Source organism: Dama dama, chromosome 22 (assembly GCF_033118175.1).
Source record: "Dama dama isolate Ldn47 chromosome 22, ASM3311817v1, whole genome shotgun sequence".
NCBI lineage: Eukaryota > Metazoa > Chordata > Mammalia > Artiodactyla > Cervidae > Dama > Dama dama.
In genome coordinates, this window is record NC_083702.1 from 16311858 (window position 1) to 16336610 (window position 24753).

At 47.4% G+C, this 24753-nt stretch overlaps 1 protein-coding gene across 1 annotated transcript; it reads right to left on the reverse strand.

Moving 5' to 3' along the window:
* Positions 1–1491: 1491 nt before the first annotated feature.
* Positions 1492–7874, reverse strand: PIANP (PILR alpha associated neural protein). The gene is made up of 6 exons (XM_061124074.1): positions 7783–7874; positions 5599–5655; positions 4884–5395; positions 4035–4116; positions 3010–3231; positions 1492–2728 (listed from the first exon to the last, which is right to left on the reverse strand). Exons 2-6 carry the CDS (start codon positions 5613–5615, stop codon positions 2707–2709), a joined length of 855 nt encoding a protein of 284 aa, XP_060980057.1. The 5' UTR covers positions 5616–5655; positions 7783–7874; the 3' UTR covers positions 1492–2706.
* Between the last annotated feature and the right edge of the window lie 16879 nt (positions 7875–24753).

The following is a 24753-nucleotide window of genomic DNA, read 5'->3' on the forward strand; positions in this document are numbered from 1 at the left end:
GCCTTTATGCCTGCCTTCTGCATATGGATGAGCCTCGGGGTCACACTGTCCCTCTGAAGAGGAAGGTGGTAAGAGACAAGTGCTGTCCAGGCACTTCAGCTCTTCCCCATCAGTGCCTCCTCTTCCCCCAACCCTGACCTAACAGGGACTAGATTCCTTTGGGGAAGAGAAAGGTTCATGAGGCTTCCTCTCCCTTCCTCCTTCTCCCCTCCTCCCCCATTCCTTGGGTCCCTCCCTCGCTGCCCCAGCCCATCCCAGCAGCACCTTTTCCTGCATTTCAGGTCCCATCCAGCCCTGTCCCATTAACCAGCTGCAGGCTGGGGTCTCTTCAGATCCCACTGGATTGACTCTGAGCTCCCTCAGCAGTGTGTTTGCTTCGCACCTCTGCTTTTAGTTGGTTCATTACTCCTTGGCCTGGCTCTGCTGCCTCTTTCTCTTAGGGAGTCTGATGCCCTGAATCCACATACTGCTCTGGTCCTGAGAAATACACTCCCTCCTCCCTGCTCACCGTTGTGTGCTGCGTAGACTCAGCCACACCTCACTGGTGTTACACAGTAAAGCTCCCCAACCCCTAAAACGCACCTACGGCCACATACACACTCCTGATTCTAGCTGCAAAAGTAAATACACAAAGGCCAACAGAGGCCAGGGCAGTCCCCACTTACCTGTGACTGTCTCCTCTCCTCCCTGGAGCTCCCCCATTTCCAGGGAGCAAGTGGGGCACAGATGGGGGTGGGGGGAGAAATAGGACCTGGATGGTTACCATGGCAACAAAGCCTAGCAACAACTGAGAGGCTGCTGTGTGGGCTTTTGCAGGGCTGTTACAAGAGCCAAACCTAGAATTGGGGGCTCAGAGGTGACTGATCCCAGCTGGGCAGCCTGTGTTCCCTCCTTCAAATACACCCCTCGATGCCTCCCCCACACCCCAGCCTCTTCAAGAAGGCAGAGCAGGAAAAGCTAATGAGAGTTAACCACAGGGCTTCTGGGGGACAGCTGTGGGTGGGGGCAGGTTAGGGAGCAAGGCTGAAAATAAAGCAAGCAGGGCAGCCAGCCTCTCTCCTGCGGCTCCCTCGTCTTGTTTCCATTGCTCCGTTTTTTCTTCTCCTTTTGCCCTTCACCCTCCACCTGCCTTATCAGCTCTCCTCTTCCTTTTGTGGCTGGCACCATCGCCTGAGCTGCTACAGAAGTGTCCCCTTGCTCCGGCCTCCTTTCTCATGGTCTCTCTTGACCTTCGCTGGTAATTAACTAGCCACTCTTCCAGTTTGCTCCGGCTGCTCCTCATCAGGTCTGCTCCTGTCAGTGTCTCTTCCTTCAGCTCCATCCCAGATCAAAGCCCCCAAACCCCAACTCCGGGTCAGAGCAGGCCAGGTCACTCGGGTCTGGAGGGTCACCCCTCCATCCTCCTTTTCCTCCCTCTTGGCTGCCCATTGCCTTTCCTCCTTTCCTCTCTGCAGGGCTCATGAGGCAGAACCAGGGGACTCAGGTATCTTGCAAAGGCTTTATTTGAAAATTTTGAAACTTACATCCCACAAGAATTCAAGATTATCACCACAAGAAGAAAGAGATAATACAAAAATATATATCACAGCATAGGAGCCAGGTTAAGAGAGGAAAGAAGGAAGGAAGGTGGGAAAGCCATGAGAAGTTGGGACAAACCTGAGGGGTGGAGGGAACAAAAGGCAGGAGAGCTGGAGGAACCAAGGAGGGAGGGAGGGGCAGCTTTGGAGTCAGAGCTCCCCGATGGCCTTAAACCAGCTGGCCCCGGTCCCTGGCAGCCTAGGTGGAATTAGGGAGGCCCTCAGGGGGACTGGGAATTGGAGGACTTGATTGGGGGGGACGGTGGGGAGGAAAGGGGGCTCTGAGTTCCAGAGTGACACGCACAGACAGCCAGGACAGACGAGACGAGACAGAAGGACTTGCGAGGCAGGGGAGGGCAAATGGGGGCCCCTTTCTCCTGCAGTGCAGCAGGAGGCTCCCCAAAAGCCATCTTCCAGACAACAGAATTTAGCAGTGGGGCTAGGGAGGAGTTTTGGGGGCCTCATGACTCCCCATTTCCACAAGGGAGTCCTTAGAGTGGGATGGGGGACATGGTAAAACTCACGACATGGAGTGGGGTGGGACCGGGACAGATGGGGACCCAAAGAGTCCCCAGCTCATCTCCCACCCCGCTCCGGGGCAGCATGCAGGGGACATAGAAACTCCACCCGTGGGTGTTCACGAAGTGGAGTGTGAGCACGACATTTACACCACCACCACGAGGGGCCGGGAAATGCACATGAGAGGTACACCCACTGACCGCAGAGTGATGGGCCGAGCGCAGAACGAGGGAGGAGAGGAAGTAAAAATCCAGGAAGTGAAAAGTGTGAGACAAAAGGGAGGACACGGGGGATCCTCAGAGGGGGGATGTGGGTGGGGAGACTGGCTGTACAAGAGCGTGAGTGTGCGATGGCCTGAGAGGGGAGAGGTGAGTGTGCAAGGCTTGTGTGAGTGTGCCAGGGTGGGGACGGGGGGCCAGAAGCCACAGATAAGTGAGGCCCCCACCTCAAGGAGGGTGAGCAGCTGGGCTTGCCTGTGGGCCAGCGAGTGTTCCCGAGGTGTGAGCCCAGGCAAAGCTGCAGCGCCCACAGCCGCTGTGCCCTCAGCAGGATGGGGGCTATGCCGGGGCCCTTGGCCCCCTGCCTGGAGGTGCCCCAACCATGGGGGACATCATAGATTCACCAGGGGAATCCTAAGGGGAAAAGGGAAAGGGCACAGTCAGGAACCAAGGGGCAAGTCAGAATCAGGAGGGCAGTTCAAGAAATAAAAGGGATGGAGGTTAAGAGGGCAAGGTGGAGTGAAACGGCAGCATAAGAACAGGACATAGATCTACAGGGAAACGTGTGGGACCCCCCAGAGAGCAGAGGTCCAGTCTCCTGGGGGTGGGTCAGTGTGCCTCCTCTCCACCCACCCGGCGGGGAGCGCCCCACCCACAGCCCCTGCCCACCTCCCTGCCCACTGCCCTGCCCTCACCGGTTCAGCTGGAAGGCTGGTGCCCCCTTGGGCTGGGGCATCCCGGGCCGGGGTCCCCCTCGGGGTTCCTCGTGGTCAGGAGTGGGAGTGGGCGAATCTCCGAAGGCCCCCAGCACAGTGACCCCGGCTGGGGACAGGTCAGTCAGGGGCTGCTGGCTCTCCTCTTGCCTCAGGGCCCCTTGCTGCCCCGAGGGCCTGCGCCGTTTCTGACTGCGGTCCCAGCTGACAGCCCCCGGAAGGAGAGAGGTTCTCACCCATTCAAGAAGTCCCCAGCCTGGGCCCCCTCGGGCGCTTGTCACCCCCCAGCCTCCCCCAGGCACCCACAGCATCCGACAGCAGAGAAACCAGCCTCTAACTGTTCCCTAAGCCCCAGATCCTGAGACCCTGTCTACAAAACCACTTCCTGTCCCCGCGGCCCTGGGGGGCTTGGGAATCTAAACCACCCTCCCACCTGGTCCAGAGCCACAGAATGAACACCCCCTCCCCATGGACACACAGAGTCCCCCACATCTGCCCCTCCCCCATGCATACCCAGAGAGCCATTTCTCTCCGCGGCAGGTACCTGGCAGGTTTAGTTCTAGTTCAGTCAGCTAATGACCTGGACACCTGAGTCTAATAAGTCTTGCAGTAAAGTGTGAAGGACTGAGTGAGCTGCTATTAAGTTCATGCAAAAAGCTGGGATTTTCTCCCTCTTCCCCTTAAGGCGGCCTTAAGAAGAGCCCTGCAGAATGGGTCTTGGAGGAAATGGGAAAAAGGGATGGCTACCCTAGACCCCCCAACTTGTGCTCACAGTGATCTCCCTACCTCTCCCACTCTCCTTGTATTTCCCCAGCAGGAACCTGAGCTCATTTCTCACAGCTTCTGTTGCCCAGATCCTTCCTACCTTTCCCCAAGGTCTTGCCTTAATCCATCACTTCCTATTCCACCCCCAGCCAAACTGCCACCCAGGCTCCTTCCAGCCAAAGGAGCCATCCTTCCATCCTTCCATTCATGGGGATGTCAGCATCCACTTCCTGCTGGCTTACCAGAACTTGAAGATGATGCCGGTGGCCACGAGGACAATGATGATGGAGATGGTAATTGTGACATAGAGCTGAGGGTCCACACCTGCTTGGGGGCAGGGAGAAAGTCTTAGGGAGGCCTGGGGCCAGGGGAGCCAAGCGGGATTGGGGGTGGGGTTAGGCTGTAGGTTCAGGAAGCTTGAGCGGTGTTGTCATTGGAAGCCACATCATCCAACTCTTTTTCTGCTTCTTTAGAGCCTCCCTGCTTTATTTTTATCATCAGCTTTCCCCAGAGTTTTCAGCTCTTTCCCTCCCAAATCTTTTTTTCTCCACTTCCCCAAATCTCCTGTATATATGGCATGAGAAGGAGTTCCAAGGTCAGAAAGAGCCTCTCAGAACCTCTCTGTCTCTGCACAGAAACTAGCGGGTGGAAATGTCCATCTCTGCCCTGGCCCCGCCCCCAAACCACTGGCCCTGTGTCTGCGTGCCCTGAGTCGAAGTGTCATCCTGAAGGGCCCTCCTCTGCCTGGACTACTCCCACTGTTTCCAGGGTACAGCTCAAATGTCAATTCTTGGAAGGTGTTCTGATCCCTGGGCAGAAGTAGTCTCCCCTTCTCTTTGCCTAAAAACATGCTGTGCACACCTCTATTAAGTGTGTGTTACTGTTGACTCATCCCTGAGGGTTTACGCGTCTGTCTTCCCCAGTGGACCTGAGCTCCTCTGGGGCTCAGACACATCTTCCTCTCGGCCTCCTGTGCTAGCCCAGGGCCCGGCACACTTGTGGAAGCAGCTGACACACAGGACCCCTGTTGCTGCCCTGAGAGTCTTCAACCAGTGCCCCATCCATATCCCTTCCCAGCCTCTCCCACTCACCTTCACCACGCCCCCCAAACAGGAAGGGCCTCAGGGTGGCAGGTGCTTCTCCAAGGATGAGCCCATCTCCATCAGCCCTCATGGAGTCTGAGTTGGGGTGTGGGGTAGCCAGCCCGTGGGGGGCTGCAAAACCATAGTCCAGGGGCAGAAATCCAGGATTGACAGAGTTGGGGTCCCCCCCATCCTCTCGAGACACCGTAGGGCCCCACACAATAGCCCAGGGGTACTGGGATGAGGGTGGACCCTCCTCAAAGCCTGATGGGGTGGCTGGGGGTGCGGTGCCCGGGAGGACTTGCCGACGTGATCTCAGGACCCGAGGGGATCGGCTTGGTGGAGGTGCCCGCTCCCACACACACACGTGGCGTGGTGCTGAGGGGCCTCCCCGGGCACAGGGGGGCCGGGCTGGGGCTGGTGGGGTTCGAGGGGAGGAGGAGGAACCTTGAGCAGGCGGTGGGAGGGGCAGCAACAGCAGTGACCAGAGAGAGAGGAGATGGGACAGCAGCAATGCAGGCCTGCGGAAAGGGAGAGAGAGCGATGAGTCCGAGGCCATCTTGGGCTGCCTCCTTCCTCTGTGCAAAAAGTGGCCTTGGGAAGACATGTCTCACTTCCCGTCTTCCAAGGGTCGAGCCCTCAGGATGGAAAGCCCTGGGTGGGCCTAGGAGGGAAAGGGTCAAAACCCTAGGGAAAGTGGCCTCTAAGCTTCCTTCAAACTTACCGCATCCTGGACTCCATGTCCCAGATCCTCAGCGGTGACTCAGATTTTCAGCCTTTACTGAGAGAGAGAGGGGTTGTCACATCCCAAGCTTGCTCTGAGGACCTCCCCGGCTCATCCATCCTCCCCATTCATCTCCATCTCCCCTCCCAGCTGCAGCTGCCATCTATGCTGCCACCACTCAGGACCTTCAGTTTTCTAGCACTGTCCTGCAGAGGGGAGAGGAAACTCCCAGACCAGTCCCCTGTCAAGCCCTCAGTCCCTATCTGCAACTTCCAAGGTCCCTGTTACTTCCCCAGCCCAGGGTCTACTCTTCTCTGGCTTCCTTCCTTCTCACTTCCTCTGCCCACAGCTCCTAGCTTTTCTTGGATCTTAATTTAGAGCCAAGAACCTTGTGATTCCTTGAGCACCTACCGCGAGGGAGGGCGTCTGAGAGGGGGAGGGAAGAGGAAGTCAATCGGATTGAGTGTGTGAACGTGTGGGGCTGCACAGAGGGGAGCATCCCAGACTGCCCACCCCACTTGTCCTCCGAGGCTTTTCTCTGAGGAGTGAATGGCCCCAGGAATCTGCATCTTCAGGAGCAGAGGAAATGGAGATGGAGGGATGGAAGGAAAGAGATGAGAAAGGGAGAGGTGGGTGGGAGAAAACTACAGAATGTAATTTTTGCTCAGTGTTCAGTCATCCAAACGCATAGGTGCCCTCTGAGAAAAAGTGGAGTTGGGGAGAAGCTGGACCCTCAAATGTCGCTCTCCGGGGTAAAGAGTCTGGGAGAATCATCGGGATGGAGGGTTCTGAAAGAGGAGGACACGTTCTCAGAGTAGAAGGTGGCAGACCCAGGGGGAGGCAGCAGGCTCCCCAGTGAATGAGGATGTGACATTCAGTGTCCTCTGGTTTCTGGGTCCAGATCTGGACATGAAGCGCTCTCAGAGAATAACAGGGAGTAAGGTGGGAGAGTCTGGGGAAGGGACTGGGAAAGTGGGCTGTGGAGAGAGCTGTGAAGAGTGCCGGGGCTGAGAGATGGAAAGGTGGTGAGGCGTGAGAAAGGAGGAGAAAGGTGAAGAGGCAGACGGTGAGGGGGGCTGGTCCCTGAAAGAATGGACTGGGGTGGGGGGCGCCCACAAAAGATGGACAGCTGTAGGATGCTGAGCATAAGAGGAAGGTCAGGGAGGGAAACTGAGAGGGTTCCGGGGTCGCAGGAGCCGGGGAGAAGGAGGAAAGAAAGGTCCAGGCAGGACGGGAAGTGGAGACCGCGGAAGGAGAGGGGAGAAGAGGGACGGAGGAGACCAGGGATGGGGAGGATGAAAGGGGGGAGGAGACGACAAGGTACCGAAGACAGAATGAGACAAGGAAGGGACTGGGGAACAGCAAAGATGGAGGAGTTGGAAATTGTTTCTTCCAACGTAAAGAGACACGGAGCTACGGAGAGAGGCGGGGAAGGGGGCCTGGTGGGAAGACACGAGAGGAAGCCAGGAAGAGAGCGAGGCTGCGGGGACCGAGGCAGGAGTGGAAGCCGGTGGAGCGGAGAGGGGTTCCCAGGGACAGCTGTGGCCAGCTGACGCCGGGACCCACTCGCCTCTCCTGCCTGTGTATCCCCCCGCCCCAATCAACGTCAACTCCAGTCCCCGGACCCCGCACCCCTTAGTCACCCCCTCCAGGAAGCCCGCAGTCGCCCGGCTGGCGCGCCACCCCCACCCTTCCCTCGCTCCTCACCGACCTGTTGTGCGCAGGAGACGAGCTGGGGGTGGGGCGGGAGTCTGGGGCTGGGGGAGCAGGGCCCATCCCCAGCGCGGCCGCGAGCCCACCCTTCCCGAAGGCCCGCGCTCCCTGGACCCCGCTGGAAAACGATGAGTGGGGTGGGGGGTGTGTGGAAACGAGGACCAGGAGGTAGGCGAAGGGGCTCCGTGGGAGGGAGCGCCGAGAGCAGAAAAGGAAGCCGAGGCAGGAGGATGCGAGGGGCCGAGCCAAAGGCGGGATACAGGCAGCCGCCGGGACCGCTGCGCAGGAGGGCAGGACGGAGTCCGGACCCGCGGTGGGATACGGAGCGCGGCGGACGAGGCGAGCTTCTGGGCTGGAGGCTCGAGTCGGGCGGGGGGCCGCGCCGGGAGGGTTAGGGGGCGAAGGGCGCGGAGTCGGGGAGGGCAGGGCCGGGCTCCCTCGGGTGGGGGCGTGGGGGGCCCTCTCGCTCACCTGCATGCCTGGCGCGGCAGCGCGACGGCTGCGGGCGCTCGGGGCTGCGCCGGCCTGGGGGGTCGCGGGAACGCGTGGGGCACGGGGCATGGTCGGGGGGTTCTGCGGGCAACGGGGTGCAGGAGAGGGTGGGGGGCGAGCGCCCGGGGCGCGGGGCGGCGGCGGCGACGGCGGCGGCGGGAGATGCTCGGCTCGGCTCGGCTCGGCTCGGGCTGCGCTCGGCTCGGCTGGGCTCGGCGCGGCAGCTCGGAGCGCGCGGTCCCCGCCTCTCCTCCTCCCCTCGCTCGGTTTAACCCTCTCACTGCCGCGCCTCGGGAGTCGCGCTCGGCCGCGTCCCAGGTGGAGGGTGGGAGAGGGCAGCGTAGGGTGAGCGACCGTCCGATTCCCCAGGTTCCGGGGGCGGGATTCTCCACCCTCACCCCAACTCCGTGGACACCCGTGGTTGCCCCAGTGAGTTTCTGAGATTCTGAGTCACCCGAAGCTCTGGGTTCCCTACTCTGTTTCGCCTCTGCTGGGGGATGAGGTGGGGTGAGGGTGGGAGTGATGTCCTCGCACCATCCTCGGATCATCCCAACAGCGGGATCCCCTGATTCCATTCTGGCCCAGCTGCAGTGTATCCTTCCCAGAGCAACCCAAACGATCTTTCAAATAAGTGGACCGAGTTGCATTACTCAGCTTTTCTAACACTCAAGAGTATCCCAGCTCCTTACTGTGCCTTAGGAGGCCCCGCATAACCTGGCCTACCAGGGAGCTCTCGGATTTCCCCTCCCATCGCTCTTCATGTCCCAGCCACACTGGACCTGATCTATGTTCTTACAATCAGAGGAGGTGAACTTGCCTCAGGGCCTTGGCACTTGCTGTTCCCACTGCCTGGACCGTTTTCCCCTGGCTTCTCACAGTGATTCACTCATTTCATTAAAATTTCCCTTAGTTCCTATGTCACCCCTTCTAGGAGGGCTTCCCTAGCCTCTCTAGCTAAATGGGCTTCCCCAGCCCCTAATCTCACCCTGTCCTACCCCCTCCTGTGTCTTTCAGGTTACCCTATTTTATTTGGGTTGTGAGCGGACACCATGCTCGTCTAGTTTCCTTTCATTCTCACTGGCTTTTCCTTCTCTGTCTTCTGCTCGACCTCTAAATGATAGAGCTTCCTAGGGCTTAGTCCTTGGCCCCCTTCTCGTTCCACATTCTCTGTCCAGTGATGTCATCCAGTCCCAGGGTTTAAATACTATGTAAATGTCAGTGAGTCCTAAATTTATATCCAACGCTCCAGACTCATTTATCCAACAGCCTACTTGACATCTCCACTTGGATGTCTAATAGCCATGCAAAGCTCATGTGGCTAAAATAGATGTCTTGAATTACCCTCCGCCCCGGTCAGTCCATTTCTGTCTGAGTAGTGTTCTCCATCCTGGAATACGATGGCTTCCACTTTTCAGGCTAAAAACCGAGGAAACACCCTCCCCACCTTTTCCTTTTCGCTCTGATTCCCACCCTGTATCTAATTTACCAGCAAGTTCTGTGAGCTCTACTTCCAAAATATACCGCGAATCCATCTCCTTTTCTCCATCATTGTGTTTTGGTCATGCTGAGTGTCACGTGGGATCTTAGAACCTGGACCCCCTGCAGTGGAAGCACAGAATCTTAACCACTGGACCACCAGGGAAATCCACTCTGTCATTGTTGCTATCACCCTGATCCAAGGCATCTGCTCTCTCTGAAATAATGAAGTGATTACCTAGCTGGTTCCTTGCTTCTGCCTTTGCCCTTTAAAAACTAGTCTTCACAATATCTAGTCATGTTTTGAAAAATCTAAATTATATCATTCTCTTGCCTGCTTGGGCTTCCCTGATGGCTCAGATGGTAAAGAATCTGCCTGCAATGCGGGAGACCCAGGTTCAATCCCTGGGTAAGATACCCTGGAGAAGAGAATGGCAACCCACTCCAGTATTCTTGCCTGGAGAATTCCATGGACATAGGAACCTGGCAGGCTACAGTCCATGGGGTCGCAAAGAGTCAGACACAGCAGAGCGACTAACACTTGCTTCCTTAAAACATCTGAGGGGCTTTTCATTGTACTTAGAGTAAAATTCCTTGTTAGGAGAGGCCCACCCACTAGTATTCCTCAATATTCAAATAATGTGCCAGATCGGACTTCTAAAAGTTCTAAACATCTGAAATTATCCTCTTGACACCCCTGTACTTTTCATTCCAACTTCCTGGAATCCTTTGCCCACCCCCCCATCTTCCTCTTGTTGGGTCCCTCTTGTCATTCAGCCACCCACTCTGTCTCTTCAGAAGGTTTCGCTGTCTTTCCGACTCATCACTCTCTGAAATGATCTTATATTTGTTTCCTGTTTATTGTCCACCCCCACCCCACCCCCATATACACTGCAGAACAAAGACCTCATTTGCCTTGTTCATCAGTATCCTTCTTCCGTGCCTGGCGCATAGTAGATGCTCAATATCTGTTGCTTGGTGAACTTCACCTGGGACTCCTGCCCACTCATCCTCTCCCCTGCTCTTCACCTGCCTTTTCTGTCTATCTGCCTGCCCTCTCTGATCTCTGCCCTGTGGTGAATGCTCTAAGTCAAGTCTCTGCTTGCACTCCTGCCTCTCTAGATTCTCACCCCTCATCCCCTGCCTTATTACTATTATTAACCTGACACATTCGCCTCCCGGAAGGAAACCTGCTGTTCTGATCGGCATCTGCAGTGACTGCCCTCCTGCTCATCTGTCCCTGACAGCCCTTCATTCCGAGGTCAGAAGGCAGTGAGGGAGCCCTCCTCCTAGTGTCTCCCTGTGGTCAGGAAAAATGGTGCACATTTTATGTAAACATGGTCATGTGAGGCTGGGTGTGCAACCCATGCTGTGTCCTGGGCCCCAGTGAGCCCCAGCTGCATCCTGAGAATATGCTGTAAGAGGCCTCATTATATGATGAGTGTGGGTCAAATTTATCAAGTGAATATTCACTATCAGTCTAAGTGCCTTTTATGCTGAGTACTTTGGGTCATTATGACTTATTTCAGGTATTCCTGATTGATTCATTCTTGCAAGGACTATTTCTGGAACATCTGCTATAGGCTGGGTACTGAGTTACAGCCTGGGGCATGGTGGAGAGCAGGAAAAGCCATCACTGTCTTCATGAAACTTAGAATGGAGCCAGGGAGACAATGAAACACAAAGTGTCTTTAGATGAATTTGAGGACCTTCCCACACGCCAGTCTATAAATTCTCTCCTCGTGTCTGGCTCTGCTGGTATCTTTATCAACTTCTTTGGGCTGACTGGGGCTTCCCAGTATTTGTCAGAGTAAATTGCTGTCGCTTTCCTGTCCTCAAATGTCCAGTTCTTCTGAATTCTTCTCACTCTCAGCTGATGATCTTGCTTGTTGCTTTTTTGAGAAAATGGAAAGAGGGAGAAGAGAACTTCCCCACTTCCACCACCTCATCCCAGCTGCACCTCTCCTTCTGTGGGGGATCCCAGGCTCTTTTCAACCACCCAAAGCTATCACTCCAGCGATTGTCTCTCCCTCTCCTGCACTATCACCTCCTTCTCTCTGCTTGATTATGCCCAGCAGCATGTAAACACACTGTACTTCTTGCAGCTTTAGCTTGAAACAGAACTTCCTTAGCTCCAAGTTTCTCCTCCAGCATCAGTCCTTCTCTGCTTCCCGTTACAGCAAAGATCACAGAAGATGCTTTCTGTTCACACGCTCTTTCACCTCTCTTCCCATTCCTTCTCTTTCTCTTTTATCAACTTAAACTTTAATTTTTGTAATGTATTCTTTTGAATTGGCAATACATTTCCCCATGTACAAAAAAAAACTTCCCAATGTACAAAAATCTGTGTAGTGAAAGTTCTCATTCTCAGCCCATCTACTAGCTTGTCCAGTTCCCATCTTCTGCCTTCGGTGTGACTCATTTCTACATATTCTTCCAGAGTCTTTTATTTCCACACAAGCAAATAATAATGAAAGTTCTTATTCCCCCATATATTTGACATAGTCTTGCCATACTGTCTACACTGTTCTACATCTTTACTCTTTTTGAAAATAAATAAATGAAAAGTATCTTTATTTGGGGTTGCCGTGAGTCTTCGTTGCTGCATGCAGACTTTCTCTATTGGTGGTGAGCAGGAGCTACTCTCTAGTGGCAGTGCTACAGCTTCTCACTGCGGGCGTCTCTTGTTGAGGCTCGGAGGCTCTAGTTGTGGTAAACTGGCTTAGTTGCCCTGCAGCATGTGGGATCTTCCCAGACCAGGAATGGAACCTGTGTCCCCTGCATTGGCAGGCAGATTCTCAACCTCTGGACCACCAGGAAAGTCCACTTCCTCTCTTAATAGATGGCATCTCCTTTCTTCCAGTTGATTAGGGCAAAAATCTTGGAATCATCTTTTTTAAAAAACATTTATTTATTTTTTGTCCATGACACAAGGCATGTGGGATCTAGTTCCCTGACCAGGGATCTAACCTGGGCCCCCTGCATCGGGAGCTCAGAGTCTTGGCCAATGGACCATCAGGGAAGTCCAAATTATTTTGGCACAGCTCTTAGGATCTTAGTGCTTGACCAGGGATCAAACCAGGCAGTGAAAGTGCAGAGTCCTAACTGGACAGACAGGGAATTCCCTCCACTCTTTTCAAATATCATTTCTCACAAATGGATATAAGTTTAAACAATATGTTACTTCAGTTCAGTCACTCAGTTGTGTCCGACTCTTTGCAACCCCATGAACTGCAGCACACCAGGCCTCCCTGTCCATCACCAACTCCCGGAGTTTACCCAAACTTGAGTCGGTGATGCCATCCAACCATCTCATCCTCTGTCGTCCCTTCTCCTCCTGCCTTCAATCTTTCCCAGCATCAGGGTCTTTTCAAATGAGTCAGCTCTTCACATCAGGTGGCCAAATTACTGGAGTTTCAGCTTCAACATCAGTCCTTCCAATGAACAGCCAAGACTGATCTCCTTTAGGATGGACTGGTTGGATCTCCTTGCAGTCCAAGGGACTCTCAAGAGTCTTCTCCAAAACAGCACAGTTCAAAAGCATCAATTCTTTGGTGCTCAGCTTTCTTTATAGTCCAACTGTCATATCCATACATGACTACTGGAAAAACCACAGCCTTGACTAGACGGACCTTTGTTGACAAAGTAATGCCTCTGCTTTTTAATATGCTCTCTAAGTTGGTCATAACTTTCCTTCCAAGGAGTAAGTGTCTTTTAATTTCATGGCTGCAGTCACCATCTGCAGTGATTTTGGAGCCCTAAAAAATAAAGTCAGCCACTATTTCCACTGTTTCCCCATCTATTTGCCATGAAGTGATGGGACCAGATGCCATGATCTTAGTTTTCTGAATGTTGAGCTTTAAGCCAACTTTTTCACTCTCCTCTTTCACTTTCATCAAGAGGCTCTTTAGTTCTTCTTCATTTTCTGCCATAAGGGTGGTGTCATCTGCATATCTGAGGTTATTGATATTTCTCCTGGCAATCTTGATTCCAGCTTGTGCTTCCTCCAGCCCAGTGTTTCTCATGATGTACTCTGCATATAAGTTAAATAAGCAGGGTGCCAATATACAGCCTTGACATACTCCTTTTCCTATTTGGAAATATTTCCTATTTCCTTTCTTGCTTATTTTCAAAGTCTATAAAAATATCATATTGTATGTAGCTTTCTAATACAAGTATTTTTTCCACTTAATATGATGCTTCTAAGATTTGTCCATATTGTTGCATATTTCTGGAGCTCATAGATTTTCATTGGAATATACTATGCCACTGTGGATATGTAATATGTATCATAATTCATGTATTCCCCCATGGATGGATTTATGAATTGTTTCCATTTCTTGCTATAATAAACAGTATTTCTGTGAACATAACTGTGTCTTCTGCATGCTATAAGAATTTCTCTAGAGTATAAATATAACAGTGAAACTGCTAGGTTGTGAGGTGTAAGAATAATTATCTTCGAAAAAGAATGCCACATTGTTCTTTTAGTTTACATCCCTACCATCAATATTTGAGTTCCCATTGATCTGCATTCTCTCCAACATTTGTATTTTTAGACTTTGTAATTCTTGCCCATCCAGCAGATGTACAGTAATATCTTCTTGTGGTTTATTTGGCATTTCTCTAATTAAAAATGTAATTGAGCATCTTTTCATATATGTAACAGTCTTTTGGGTTTCTTCTTTTGGGAAATGCCTGATCACTTGGGTTTTATGTTTTTCTTATTGATTTGCAGAAGATCTTTATATATTCTGGACATTAATCTTTTATTGATTTTATATGTTATAAATGTCTTCTCCTCTGTGAAAATATTTGTGACCTGTCCTTTTGTTTTTTTCACCATATACTTTGATTATCAGAATTTCTTAACTTTAATAAAGGCATATTTATCAACCCTTCATTTTATCGTTAAGCTTTTTGCATCTTGTATAAAAAAAAAAAATCACTCTCTGCCCTCTTGGTCAGGAAAGCATTTTCTTACATGATCTTTAAAAAATTTTAAACTTTTTCTCTTTATACTTAAGTTCTAAACCTACCTAGAATCAATTTTTGTATATAGTGTGTTACAAGGGTCTATTTTTCATTGTTTAATATGGAAAATCAGTTATCCACCATTATTTATTACATAGTCTCTTTTTTCTGACTATTCTGCTTTGCTGACTCTGTTGGATATCAAAGTTCCATATATATATACGGATTTATTTCTGACACTCTATTTTGTCCCACTGGTCGGCTTTTAAAAACCTGTACATGAAGCATACTTTCCTAAATCCTATGGCTTTAAAATAAATCTAGACATATCCTACAGTGAACACAACTTTACCAATATACTCTTTTAGAGTATCCTGACACTTCTCGACTCTTGCTCTATTTGAGAATCAACTTGTCAAGTTCTACAGGATTTGATTAAAACTTCATTGAATACAAAGTCCAATTGGAGACAAATTGATACCTTTTTTGATACTGAAACTTCCTGTCATAAATTTGGGATACATCTCAGTTTATTTAGACCCTGATGCTGGGAAAGACTGAGGGCAGGAGAAGGGAACGACAGAGGATGAGATGGTTGGATGCCATCACTGACTCAGTGGACCTTGAGTCTGAGCAAACTGCAGGAGATAGTGAAGGACAGGGAAGCCAGGTGTATTGCAGTCCATGGGGTTGTAAAGAGTCAGACATGACTTAGCTACTGAACGACAACAGTGTCTTTCAATGAACTTGCATCATTTTCCACATACAGATAATTCCCATCTTTTGTTTTATGTACTCCTAGGTGCTCTATTGGAGAAGGCAATGGCAACCCACTCTAGTACTCTCGCCTGGAAAATCCCATGGGCAGAGGAGCCTGGTAGGCTGCAGTCCATGGGGTTCTAAGAGTCGGACACGACTGAGCAACTTCACTTTCACTTTTCACTTTCATGTATTGGAGAAGGAAATGGCAGCCCACTCCAGTGTTCTTGCCTGGAGAATCCCAGGGACGGGGGAGCCTGGTGAGCTGCTATGGGGTCTCACAGAGTCGGACACTGAAGTGACTTAGCAGCAGGCGCTCTATTGCTTTTGTTATGGTAAATGGTGTTTTTTTAAGATTACATTTCAAATTGCTTTTTGCTGGTATATAGAAATGCAATTGATTTTTAATGTTGGTTTCTAGACCCAGCAACATCAATAAGCTCTCTTTTATGTATACTAACTTTTCCATAGACGCTTGGAAGTTTCTACAAAGACAGTCATGTCATCTGCAAATGACAGCTGTTTGCCTTTTCCATTCCAACGCTATGCCTTTAATTCCCTCTGCTTGTGCTGGCCAGGACCTATATAGTACAATGTTGTTGTTATAATAGCTGGCTTCTTTCTTTTGTTCTTGTTTTCTTTTTCTTTTTTTAATGTTGGCTGCACTGGGTCTTTCTTTTGTTCCTTTTTTTTTTTTTTTTCTATTTTGGTCTATACAGTGATATTTCATTATGGTCTTAACATCCATTTCTTTAATCACTCATAAGGTTGGCCATTATGTTCATTTATATGTTCATTGACCTTGTGGATTTCCTCTTGTGAAGGGCTAGTTCAACTCTTTGAAAAAGTGAGAAGTATTAGTCCCTCAGTCGTGTCCAACTCTTTTGGGACCTCATGGATTGTAGCCTGCCAGGCTCCTCTGTCCATGAAATTTCCCAGGCAAGAATATTGGAGTGGGTAGCCATTCCCTTCTGCAGAGGATCTTTCCAACCCAGGGACTGAACCTACATCTCCTGCCTTGCAGTTGGATTCTTCACTGTCTGAGCCACTGAGGAAGCCCAGTTCAACTCTTCAGTTCACATTTATTTTTATTGTTAGGATTTTTTTCTTAATCATTTGTAGGAGTTCTTCACACATCCGGGACACATCCTTTGTCAGTGATGATGTTAAAATGCTTCCTTCTATTCTGTAGTTTGTCTTGATGAACAGATGTTCTTCATTTTAATGTAGTCAAAAGTATCAGTCTTTTCCTTTATGCTTAGTGTATTTGTCTTGAGCAAGATTTCCTTACCTTGAATTCATGAATAAATTCTTCTACATTATCTGTTTATTTGTTTGTTTGTTTGGTTTTGGCCAAGCTGCACAGCTTGATGGTATCAGTTCCTGGACCAGGGATTGTACCCAAGACAAGGCAGAAAAAGCCCAGAACCTTAATCATTAAGTGACCGAAAACTCCCTGACATTATTTTCTGAAACTTTTACTTTAAGACTAAATGTAGCATAGTGGGGAATGAATTTTTGTATATGGCTTAAGATAGGGCTTCCGTTTTATTTTTTCTTGTAGATATCCAGTTGTCACAGCAACATTGAAATTTGTATCTTTCTTTCCTGCTTAAATGTGCAAACTTTATTAGAAATCACATTTATATATTTGTGAATTTGTTTCTGAGCCCTGTTTTATGTTCTAGTGGTCAATTTATCTATCTTGTGTCAACACTATACTATTGTAATCCTTGGTGATGGTGGTGGTTTAGTTGCTACATCTTGTCCAATTCTTTTGCAACCCCATGGACTGTAGCCCACCTTGCTCCTCTGTCCCTGAGATTTCCCAGGCAAGAATACTGGATTGGGTTGCCATTTGCTTCTCCAAGGGATCTTCTCAACCCAGGGATAGAACCGGTGTGTCCTGCACTGGCTGATTAGTTCTTTACCATCTGAGCCACAAAGGAAGCCCATCTTAATTATTGTAGCTTTGTAATTATGGCCTGGTATCTGGTAAAGCAAGTCTTTCCACCTTGTTCTCTTCAAGAGGCTATATTTGGCCTTTTGCATTTCCATGTAAATTTTAGAATCGGTTTGTCAGTTTCATACGCCCACAAAAAAAAGCCTCTTAGGATTTTGATTAGGATTGTGCTGAATCTGTGAATCTCTTTAGAGAGAACTGATTTCTTCATGATATTGAGACTTCTAATCTATGACTGTGAAATACCTCTCCATATATTTGAGGTCTTCAGTGTCTCACAATAAATTATAATATGCTGCATGTGAGTCTCAGAGAAGGCAGTGGCAACCCACTCCAGTACTCTTGCCTGGAAAATCCCAGGGACGGGGGATGGGGTCACTAAGAGTCGGACACGACTGAGCATCTTCACTTTTACTTTTCACTTTCATGCATTGGAGAAGGAAATGGCAACCCACTCCAGTGTTCTTGCCTGGAGAATCCCAGGGACGGGGGAGCCTCGTGGGCTGCTGTCTATGGGGTCACACAGAGTCGGACACGACTGAAGTGACTTAGCAGCAGCAGCAGCAGCATGTGAGTCTCACTCATATTTTGTTACATTTATACCTTTATATTTGATATTTTTCATAGTATTGCAAGTGATAACTTTTAAAATTATTCATCATCTAATTGTTGTTCATATATAAATATATTAATTGATTTTATATTTTCTTAAGCAAACTCTTATTCTAATAATTTATTTGTAGATTCTTTTGAATTTTCTACATATGCAATCACAATTTCACATTTTATGTAAATGATACCTGCTTTGTTTCCTTTAAATAGAATTGGTGATACCAAGCATTCTTTTATCAGTCACAAATTTCCTTCTAGTTTTTTTTCTTTGACCATATTGTGTGGCTTGTAAGATCTCAGTTCCCTGACCGGGAATTGAACCTGGGCCACGGCAATGAAAGCCCAGAATTGTAGCCACCAGGCCACTGGGGAACTCACACAAGTTCCCTTCCAGTTTTCTAAAAGATTTTTTTTTTTTACCACAAATATATGTTGATTTCATCACATGCTTTTTCTATTGAGATGATTGTGTGACTTATTCTTTTAATACATTAAAATGAATAAAATGAAAGTATTTTCTAATATTAAGCTACATTTAAATTCCTGACATAAACTCAAGTTAGCCTTGATGTGTTATTATCTTTTTTATACTTTGCTGGATTCAGTTTGCTAGTGTTTTGTTGAAGATCTTTGTATCTATGTTAATAAGTGAGATTGACCTGTAATTTTTTTTTTCTAGTATTGCCCTTTTCTGGTTTAGTTATCACAGTAATTCTGGCCCCATAAAATGTCCTTTCTTTTCCTAATTTTTGGACAATTCTATATAAGGTTAAAATGAGCTGCACTTTGAAAGCTTGGTGCAACTTGCCTAAAGGATGTAATTTTTAACTCTCTATTTTCCTTTTACATCTCATATCTCATCCATTTGCAAATTCTGTTCACCTCAGCTTTAAACTACTACTCACCTTCACTGCTACCACCTTCACCTCAGCCACCACTATTTTTCGCCTGAGTCATTGGAGTACATGCTCAGTGACTTTAGTCGTGTCCAACTCTTTGTGACCCCATGGACTGTAGCCCACCAGGCTCCTCGGTCCATGGGATTTCCCAGGCAAGAAAACTGGAGTGGGTTGCCAGGCCCTTCTCCAGGGGATCTTCCCTACCCAGGGATTGAACGTACATCTCCTGCACTGCAGGCATATTCTTAGCTGGTCAAATGATCATATTCAAAAGGTGTGGATGAATAGATCATTGGCAGCATCAAGGGCTGTGTATTATTCAGTGCTGAGTCTTAACAGTTTGAAAGAAATAAAGGTCACTTGGAGCGTGCTTAGAAAAGAGCAACTTGAAGGGCAAAGGGCCCAGAACCACTTCAGCTGAAAAGAGATCTCAGGAGCCAGCAGTGTTTAGCCAGGAGAAGGGAAGACATAATATAGTCCTGTCTTCAGAGATTTGAAGAGCTTCTCTCAAGGAAGTGAAATGAGCCTCTATTCAGAGGTGCCTGGAAGAGGCTGTTTCCAAGTTGTTTGACATTCTGTGAGTCTATGATATGTTCTTCATGAATCCAAAGAGAATGTTTATAACAGCAGTTATAACAAGGCACCGTAGACTAGATTTAGGAGGGGTCATGGATCTTCCCTCATAGCTCAGTCAGTAAAGAATCTGCCTGCAAGGCAGGAGACCCAGGTCCAATTCCTGGGTTGGGAAGATCCCCTGGAGAAGGGAATGGCAACCGACTCCAGTATTCTTGCCTGGAAAATCCCATGGACAGAGGAGCCTGGCAGGCTAGAGTCTATGGACCTAAAGTCAGACATGACCTAGTGACTAAACCACCCATTGGAGTAGTCTCCTAAATAAACTCATTTCTGTTCACACAACCATCACAATATTTTAAACATGTGGGTCAGATCCTGTTACTGAAGGTGCAATCATTGCAGCACTGCAGCAAAGGTCAAATCCTCCATTGGTCAAAGGTCAAATCCTCCACTGGCTGTCCATCTCACGCAAAGTAAGAACCAAAGTCCTTACAATAGCCCACAAGGCCTGATATGACCTGGCCACCGTGCTCTCTCTTCCATCTCAGCCCATACTTCTCTCCCTTGCTCACTCTGATACTGACCAGGGTTCTTGGCCTTCCCCAGTCAATAGAAATTGACTAAAGGCCAAACAAGCAATTCAGGCAAGCTTTCACTGGGGCTTCTGCGGCCACAGGAGGGAGCAGAAACAAGGAACAGATTCTTGTCCTCCTCTGGGAGAGAAGGAGGAAGCTGGTTTCTGGTTTCTCACATCGGATGAGGATAGAGGTATGTCCAGGGGGTTGGCAGAGGGGTATCAGGTGGTCTGCCCACCCCTTTGTGGTGTTGAGTGCAGGGGGCTTTCCCAGTACCCTGCTTTTGCTCCTGACACGGTTTTTTCTCCCAGATCTTCAGAAGTGCCCATTTGGTTTTTTTGGTCTTTTTGTATCTTTTTGTTCATAATTTGCCCCAACTGTGCATGCACGCACTTATTTTTGGCCCAATATAGTTTCTTCATATTTTGTTGCTTGCTCCAGGAGACGTGTGTCCAGGTGCAAGCATTGCAGTGCTGCGGCAAGCAGTACCAGGTCCCAGATCCCATCTGGTCTCAACTTAGCTCTAGCCACACAGGTCCCCCCATGCTGTTCCTCAAACTCATCAAGTATGTTCTCATCACAGAGGCTTTGCACTTGTAGTGCATCTGGTCCCATCACGACATGGCAAATAGATAGGGAAACAATGGAAACAATGACAGACTTTATTTTCTTGGGCTCCAAAACCACTGCAGATGGTGACTGCAACCATGAAATTAAAAGACGTTTGCTCCTTGAAAGAAAAACTATGACAAACCTAGACAGCATATTAAAAAGCAGAGGCATTACTTTACCAACAAAGGTTCATATAGTCAAAGCTATGGTTTTTCCAGTAGTCATGTACGGATGTGAGTTGGACCATAAAGAAAGCTGAACGCTGAAGAGTTGATGCTTTTGAACTGTGGTGTTAGAGAAGACTCTTGAGAGTCCCTTGGACTGCAAGGAGATCCAACCAGTGAATCCTAAAGGAAATCAGTCCTGAATATTCATTGGAAGGACTGAAGCTGAAGCTGAAGCTCCAGTGCTTTGGCCACCTGATGCGAAGAACTGACCATTGGAAGAGACCCTGATGCTGGGAAAGATTGAAGTCAGGGAGAGAAGGAGACAATATAGGATGAGATGGTTGGATGACATCACTGATTCAATGGACATGAGTTTGAGCAAGCTTCGGGAGTTGGTGATGGACAGGGAAGCCTGGTATGCTGCAGTCCATGGGGTCACAAAGAGTCATACACGACTGAATGAGTGAACTGAAATGCCTGGAATGTTGTCCCCACAGAAATCCATGTGACTTGCTCCTTTTTCTTTTTTAAAAATCTCTATTCCATTGTCACCTTAACAGAGAGGTCTTTCCTTACCACCATATACATCATAGGAAATGTCTCTTGCATTGTCCATCCACCTTCCTTGTTATGCTTGCTTCATAATTTGCTTCTGACCAGTTTTATGTGTGGATCTGTGTATTTATAGCCCGAGTCTCACCACAAGAATGTAAATACCAAGAGGGCAGGTATTTCTTCTGTATCCCTAGTAGTTAGAACAATGCCTGGTAATGAGAGGTGCTAAATATACTCCTTTGAATCAGTGATGAATATTTTATTAAGCGTCTAACTCCTCAGACGGCAGCCTGCTTCTCTAGCTTTATTTCAGTGCATCTTGTTTTCTACCCTTCCATTAAAAACATAGCACCTGGCACATGGCCTTGTGCATAACTGTCACTTAGTAACAAATAAATAACTGTTACATCCTAGGCTTTGCTTGAGTTTAATTAGCTCCCATCCTCTCCCTTGAAGATCTTTACTTTTCTTCCCACTTTCCCCACTTCTTGCTTCATTTCTTTTTTTTTTTCCCATCACATCTACCCCTCCTCCTCTTCTCTCTCTGTCTTTTCTAATCTCACTTGTTTAGTCCATCCCCTCGTCTTTCTTTCTCCAAATTTTCCTTTCCTATTTATTTATTGTCCTCTCATTTTCTCCTCTTATTCCTCTTTCTCTCATGGAACCATGGAGCATCAGAATCAGAATTGGCCTTAATCTCTTCACTTTCACTTTTTAATTTTCTCTCACTTTGCACACATGAAAGACGAGACACCACAAGATGGCACAATTCCCTTTAAGGTCACAGCTAGAGTAAAACTCAAAGAATCAGGACGAGATTTCAGATTACCTCTTTCTCCCTTTTGGTTTCTTTCATTTCTGCTTTCTCCTCTCATTCTTAGCATAGTGTTGGAGTCAGATAAACTTGCATTTGGATCTCGGTTCTATCACTTATACTTGTGATTTTCAACAAATTATTTAACTTCCGTGATCCTCAGTGCCTTCACTGGGCTTCCGTGATAGCTCAGTTGGTAAAGAATCTGCCTGCTGGGACTTCCCTGGTGGTCCAGTGGCTAAGACTCTGTGCTCCCAAAACAGGAAGTCTGGGTTTGATCCCTGGTCAGGAAGCTAGATCCCACATGCTGCAACTGAAGATCCCACATGTCACAACTAAGACCAGCACAGCCAAATAAATAAACATAAATATTAAAAATTATACATACATTAAAAATTAAAAAAAAAAAAAAGAATCTGCCTGCAATGCAGGAGACCCCGGTTTGATTCCTGGGTCAGGAAGATCCCCTGGAGAAGGGAAAGGCTACCCACTCCAGTATTCTGGTCTGGAGAATTCCACAGACTGTATAGTCCATGGGGTCACAAAGAGTTGGACACGACTGAGTGACTTTCACCTCACTCCAGTGTCCTCACAGCTTACCTGAGATAGAAAGGTGCACCTCAAAGGGTTGTTAAGATTAAATAAAAACATCAAAAACATACCCAGACCAAAAAATCCCTACAACTAACATTATACTTAATAGTGAGAAACTCAAAGCTTTCTAAGATCACGTACAGGGGCTTCCCTGGTGACCCAGTGGTTAAGACCCTGCACTTCCACTGCACAGGATGTGGATTTAGTCCTTGGCCAAGGAAGTTACCCATGCTGTGAGGTGTGGCCAAAAAGAAAAAAAAAAAAAAGATCAGGCACAAGGCAAGGATATTCCCTCTCACCATTCTTTTTCAACATTACTGTTGTACTGGAAATCCTTGCTAATGCAATAAAGAAAAAGAAATAAAAGATACACAGATTGGGAAGGAAGACATAAAATCGCCTTTGTTCACAGATGACACTATAATTTATGTAGAAAATCTGAAAGAACAACAACAACAAAAGTCTGCTGGAACTAATGAGCAATTATAGATAGTGAGGTTGCAGAATACAAAGGTTAGTATACAAGAGTCAGTTGCTTCCTATATACCAACCATGAACAAGTGGAATTTGAAATTAAAAACAATGTCATTTAGTAACCAGGAATGTGAAATACTTAAGTATAAATCTAGCATAGCAAAGCATTTATAAGATCTATAAGGAAAACTAGAAAATTCATTTAAAAAATCAAAGAAGAGCTAATTAAATGGAGAATTAGTCCAAGTACATGAATAGGAAAACTCAATATCATCAAAATATCAGTTCTTCCCAACTCAGCCTATAGGTTCAGTAAATCACAACCACAATTGCAGCAAGTTATTTTATGGATAGCAACAAACCGATTCTAAAGTTGATATGGAGAGGCAAAAGACCCATAATAGTCAATACAATGTTAAAGGAGAAGAACAGAGTTGGAGGACTGACACTACCTGATTTCAAGACTTACTATAAAGCATTTTAGTCATCAAGACAGTATGATATTGATGAAAAAATAGACAAACATATCAACAGAACAGAATAGAGAACCCAGAAATAGACTCCCATAGAGCCAACTAATCTTTGAAAAAGAACCAAAAGAAATGCAATGGAACAAAGATAGCCTCTTCAACAAATGGTGTTGGACATCCACTTGCAAAAAAAAAAAAAGAAAGAAAGGACTCTAGACACAGACTTTACACCCTTCACAAAAATTAATAGATCACAAGCCTACATGTAAAATGCGAAACTATTAAACTCCTAAAGATAACATAGAAGAAAACCTAGATGAACTTGATACCTTTTTAGATACACCATCAAAGACATGATATGTGAAAGAAATAATTGATAAGGTCAACAATTAAAATGTAAAACTTCTGCTCTGAAGTAGATAATATCAGGAGAATTAAAAGACAAGCCACAGACTGGAAGAAAATATTAATATTTGCAAAAGATATGTCTGATAAAGGATTGTTACCCAAAATATATTTTTTAAAATGATTATCAAGAAAACTCAACAAATAAGAAAACAAACAACCCAGTTAAGAAGTGAACCAACACCTTAACAGACACTTCACCAAAGAAGATATACAGATGGCAAGCTCCACATCATATATTATCAGGGAAATGCAAAATATGTAATAAAAGAGCAATGAGATGCAACCACACACCTATTAGAATGGCCCAAATCTAGAACACTGACAACATCAAGTGCTGGTGAGTGTGTGGAGTAACAGGAGTTTTCACTCATTGCTGGTGGGAATACAAGTTGGACAGCCTAGCTGGGCAGCCTTTCACCATATGATCCAGGAATTGTGCACTTTGGTATTTCCCTGAGGGATGAGAAAACTTATGTCCACACTGAAACCTGAACATGGATGTTTATAGCTGCTTTATTCATAATTGCCTCAACTTGGAAGCAACCAATGTCCTTCAATAGCTGAATGCAACAACAGTGATACATCCAGACAATCGAATGCTATTTAGCACTAAAAAGAAGCAAGCTAATAAGCCACAAAAAGACATGGAGGAAAGTTAAAGTGAAAGAAACCAATCTGAGAAGGCTACATGCTGAATGATTTCTACTCTATGACAATCTAGAAAAGGCAGTGTTATGGAGATGACAAAAGTATCAGTAGTTGCCAGGGGTGGGAGGTGGAGAGAGATAACTAGGCAGATCATAGAGAATTTTTAGGTCAAGGATACTATATATATAATAATTATAGATATATGTCATTATACAGTTTTCCAAACCCAATGAATACATACCACCAAGAGTCAACCCTCAGGTAAAATTTTGACCATGCTGCATACCATGTAGGATCTCAGCTTCCCAACCAGGGATGGATCTCATGCTCCCTGAAGTGGGAGCATGGAATGTCAAGCAATGGACCACCAGGGA

What these genes read in the sequence shown, in the direction of transcription:
- PIANP (XM_061124074.1), bottom strand. An exon ending in GTTTGGGGGGCGTGGTGAAG is followed by an intron (nt 4,117 to 4,883) that starts GTGAGTGGGAGA and finishes GCCCCCAAGCAG; the next exon opens with GTGTGGACCCTCAGCTCTAT. An exon ending in CCAGCCTTCCAGCTGAACCG is followed by an intron (nt 2,729 to 3,009) that starts GTGAGGGCAGGG and finishes TTTTCCCCTTAG; the next exon opens with GATTCCCCTGGTGAATCTAT.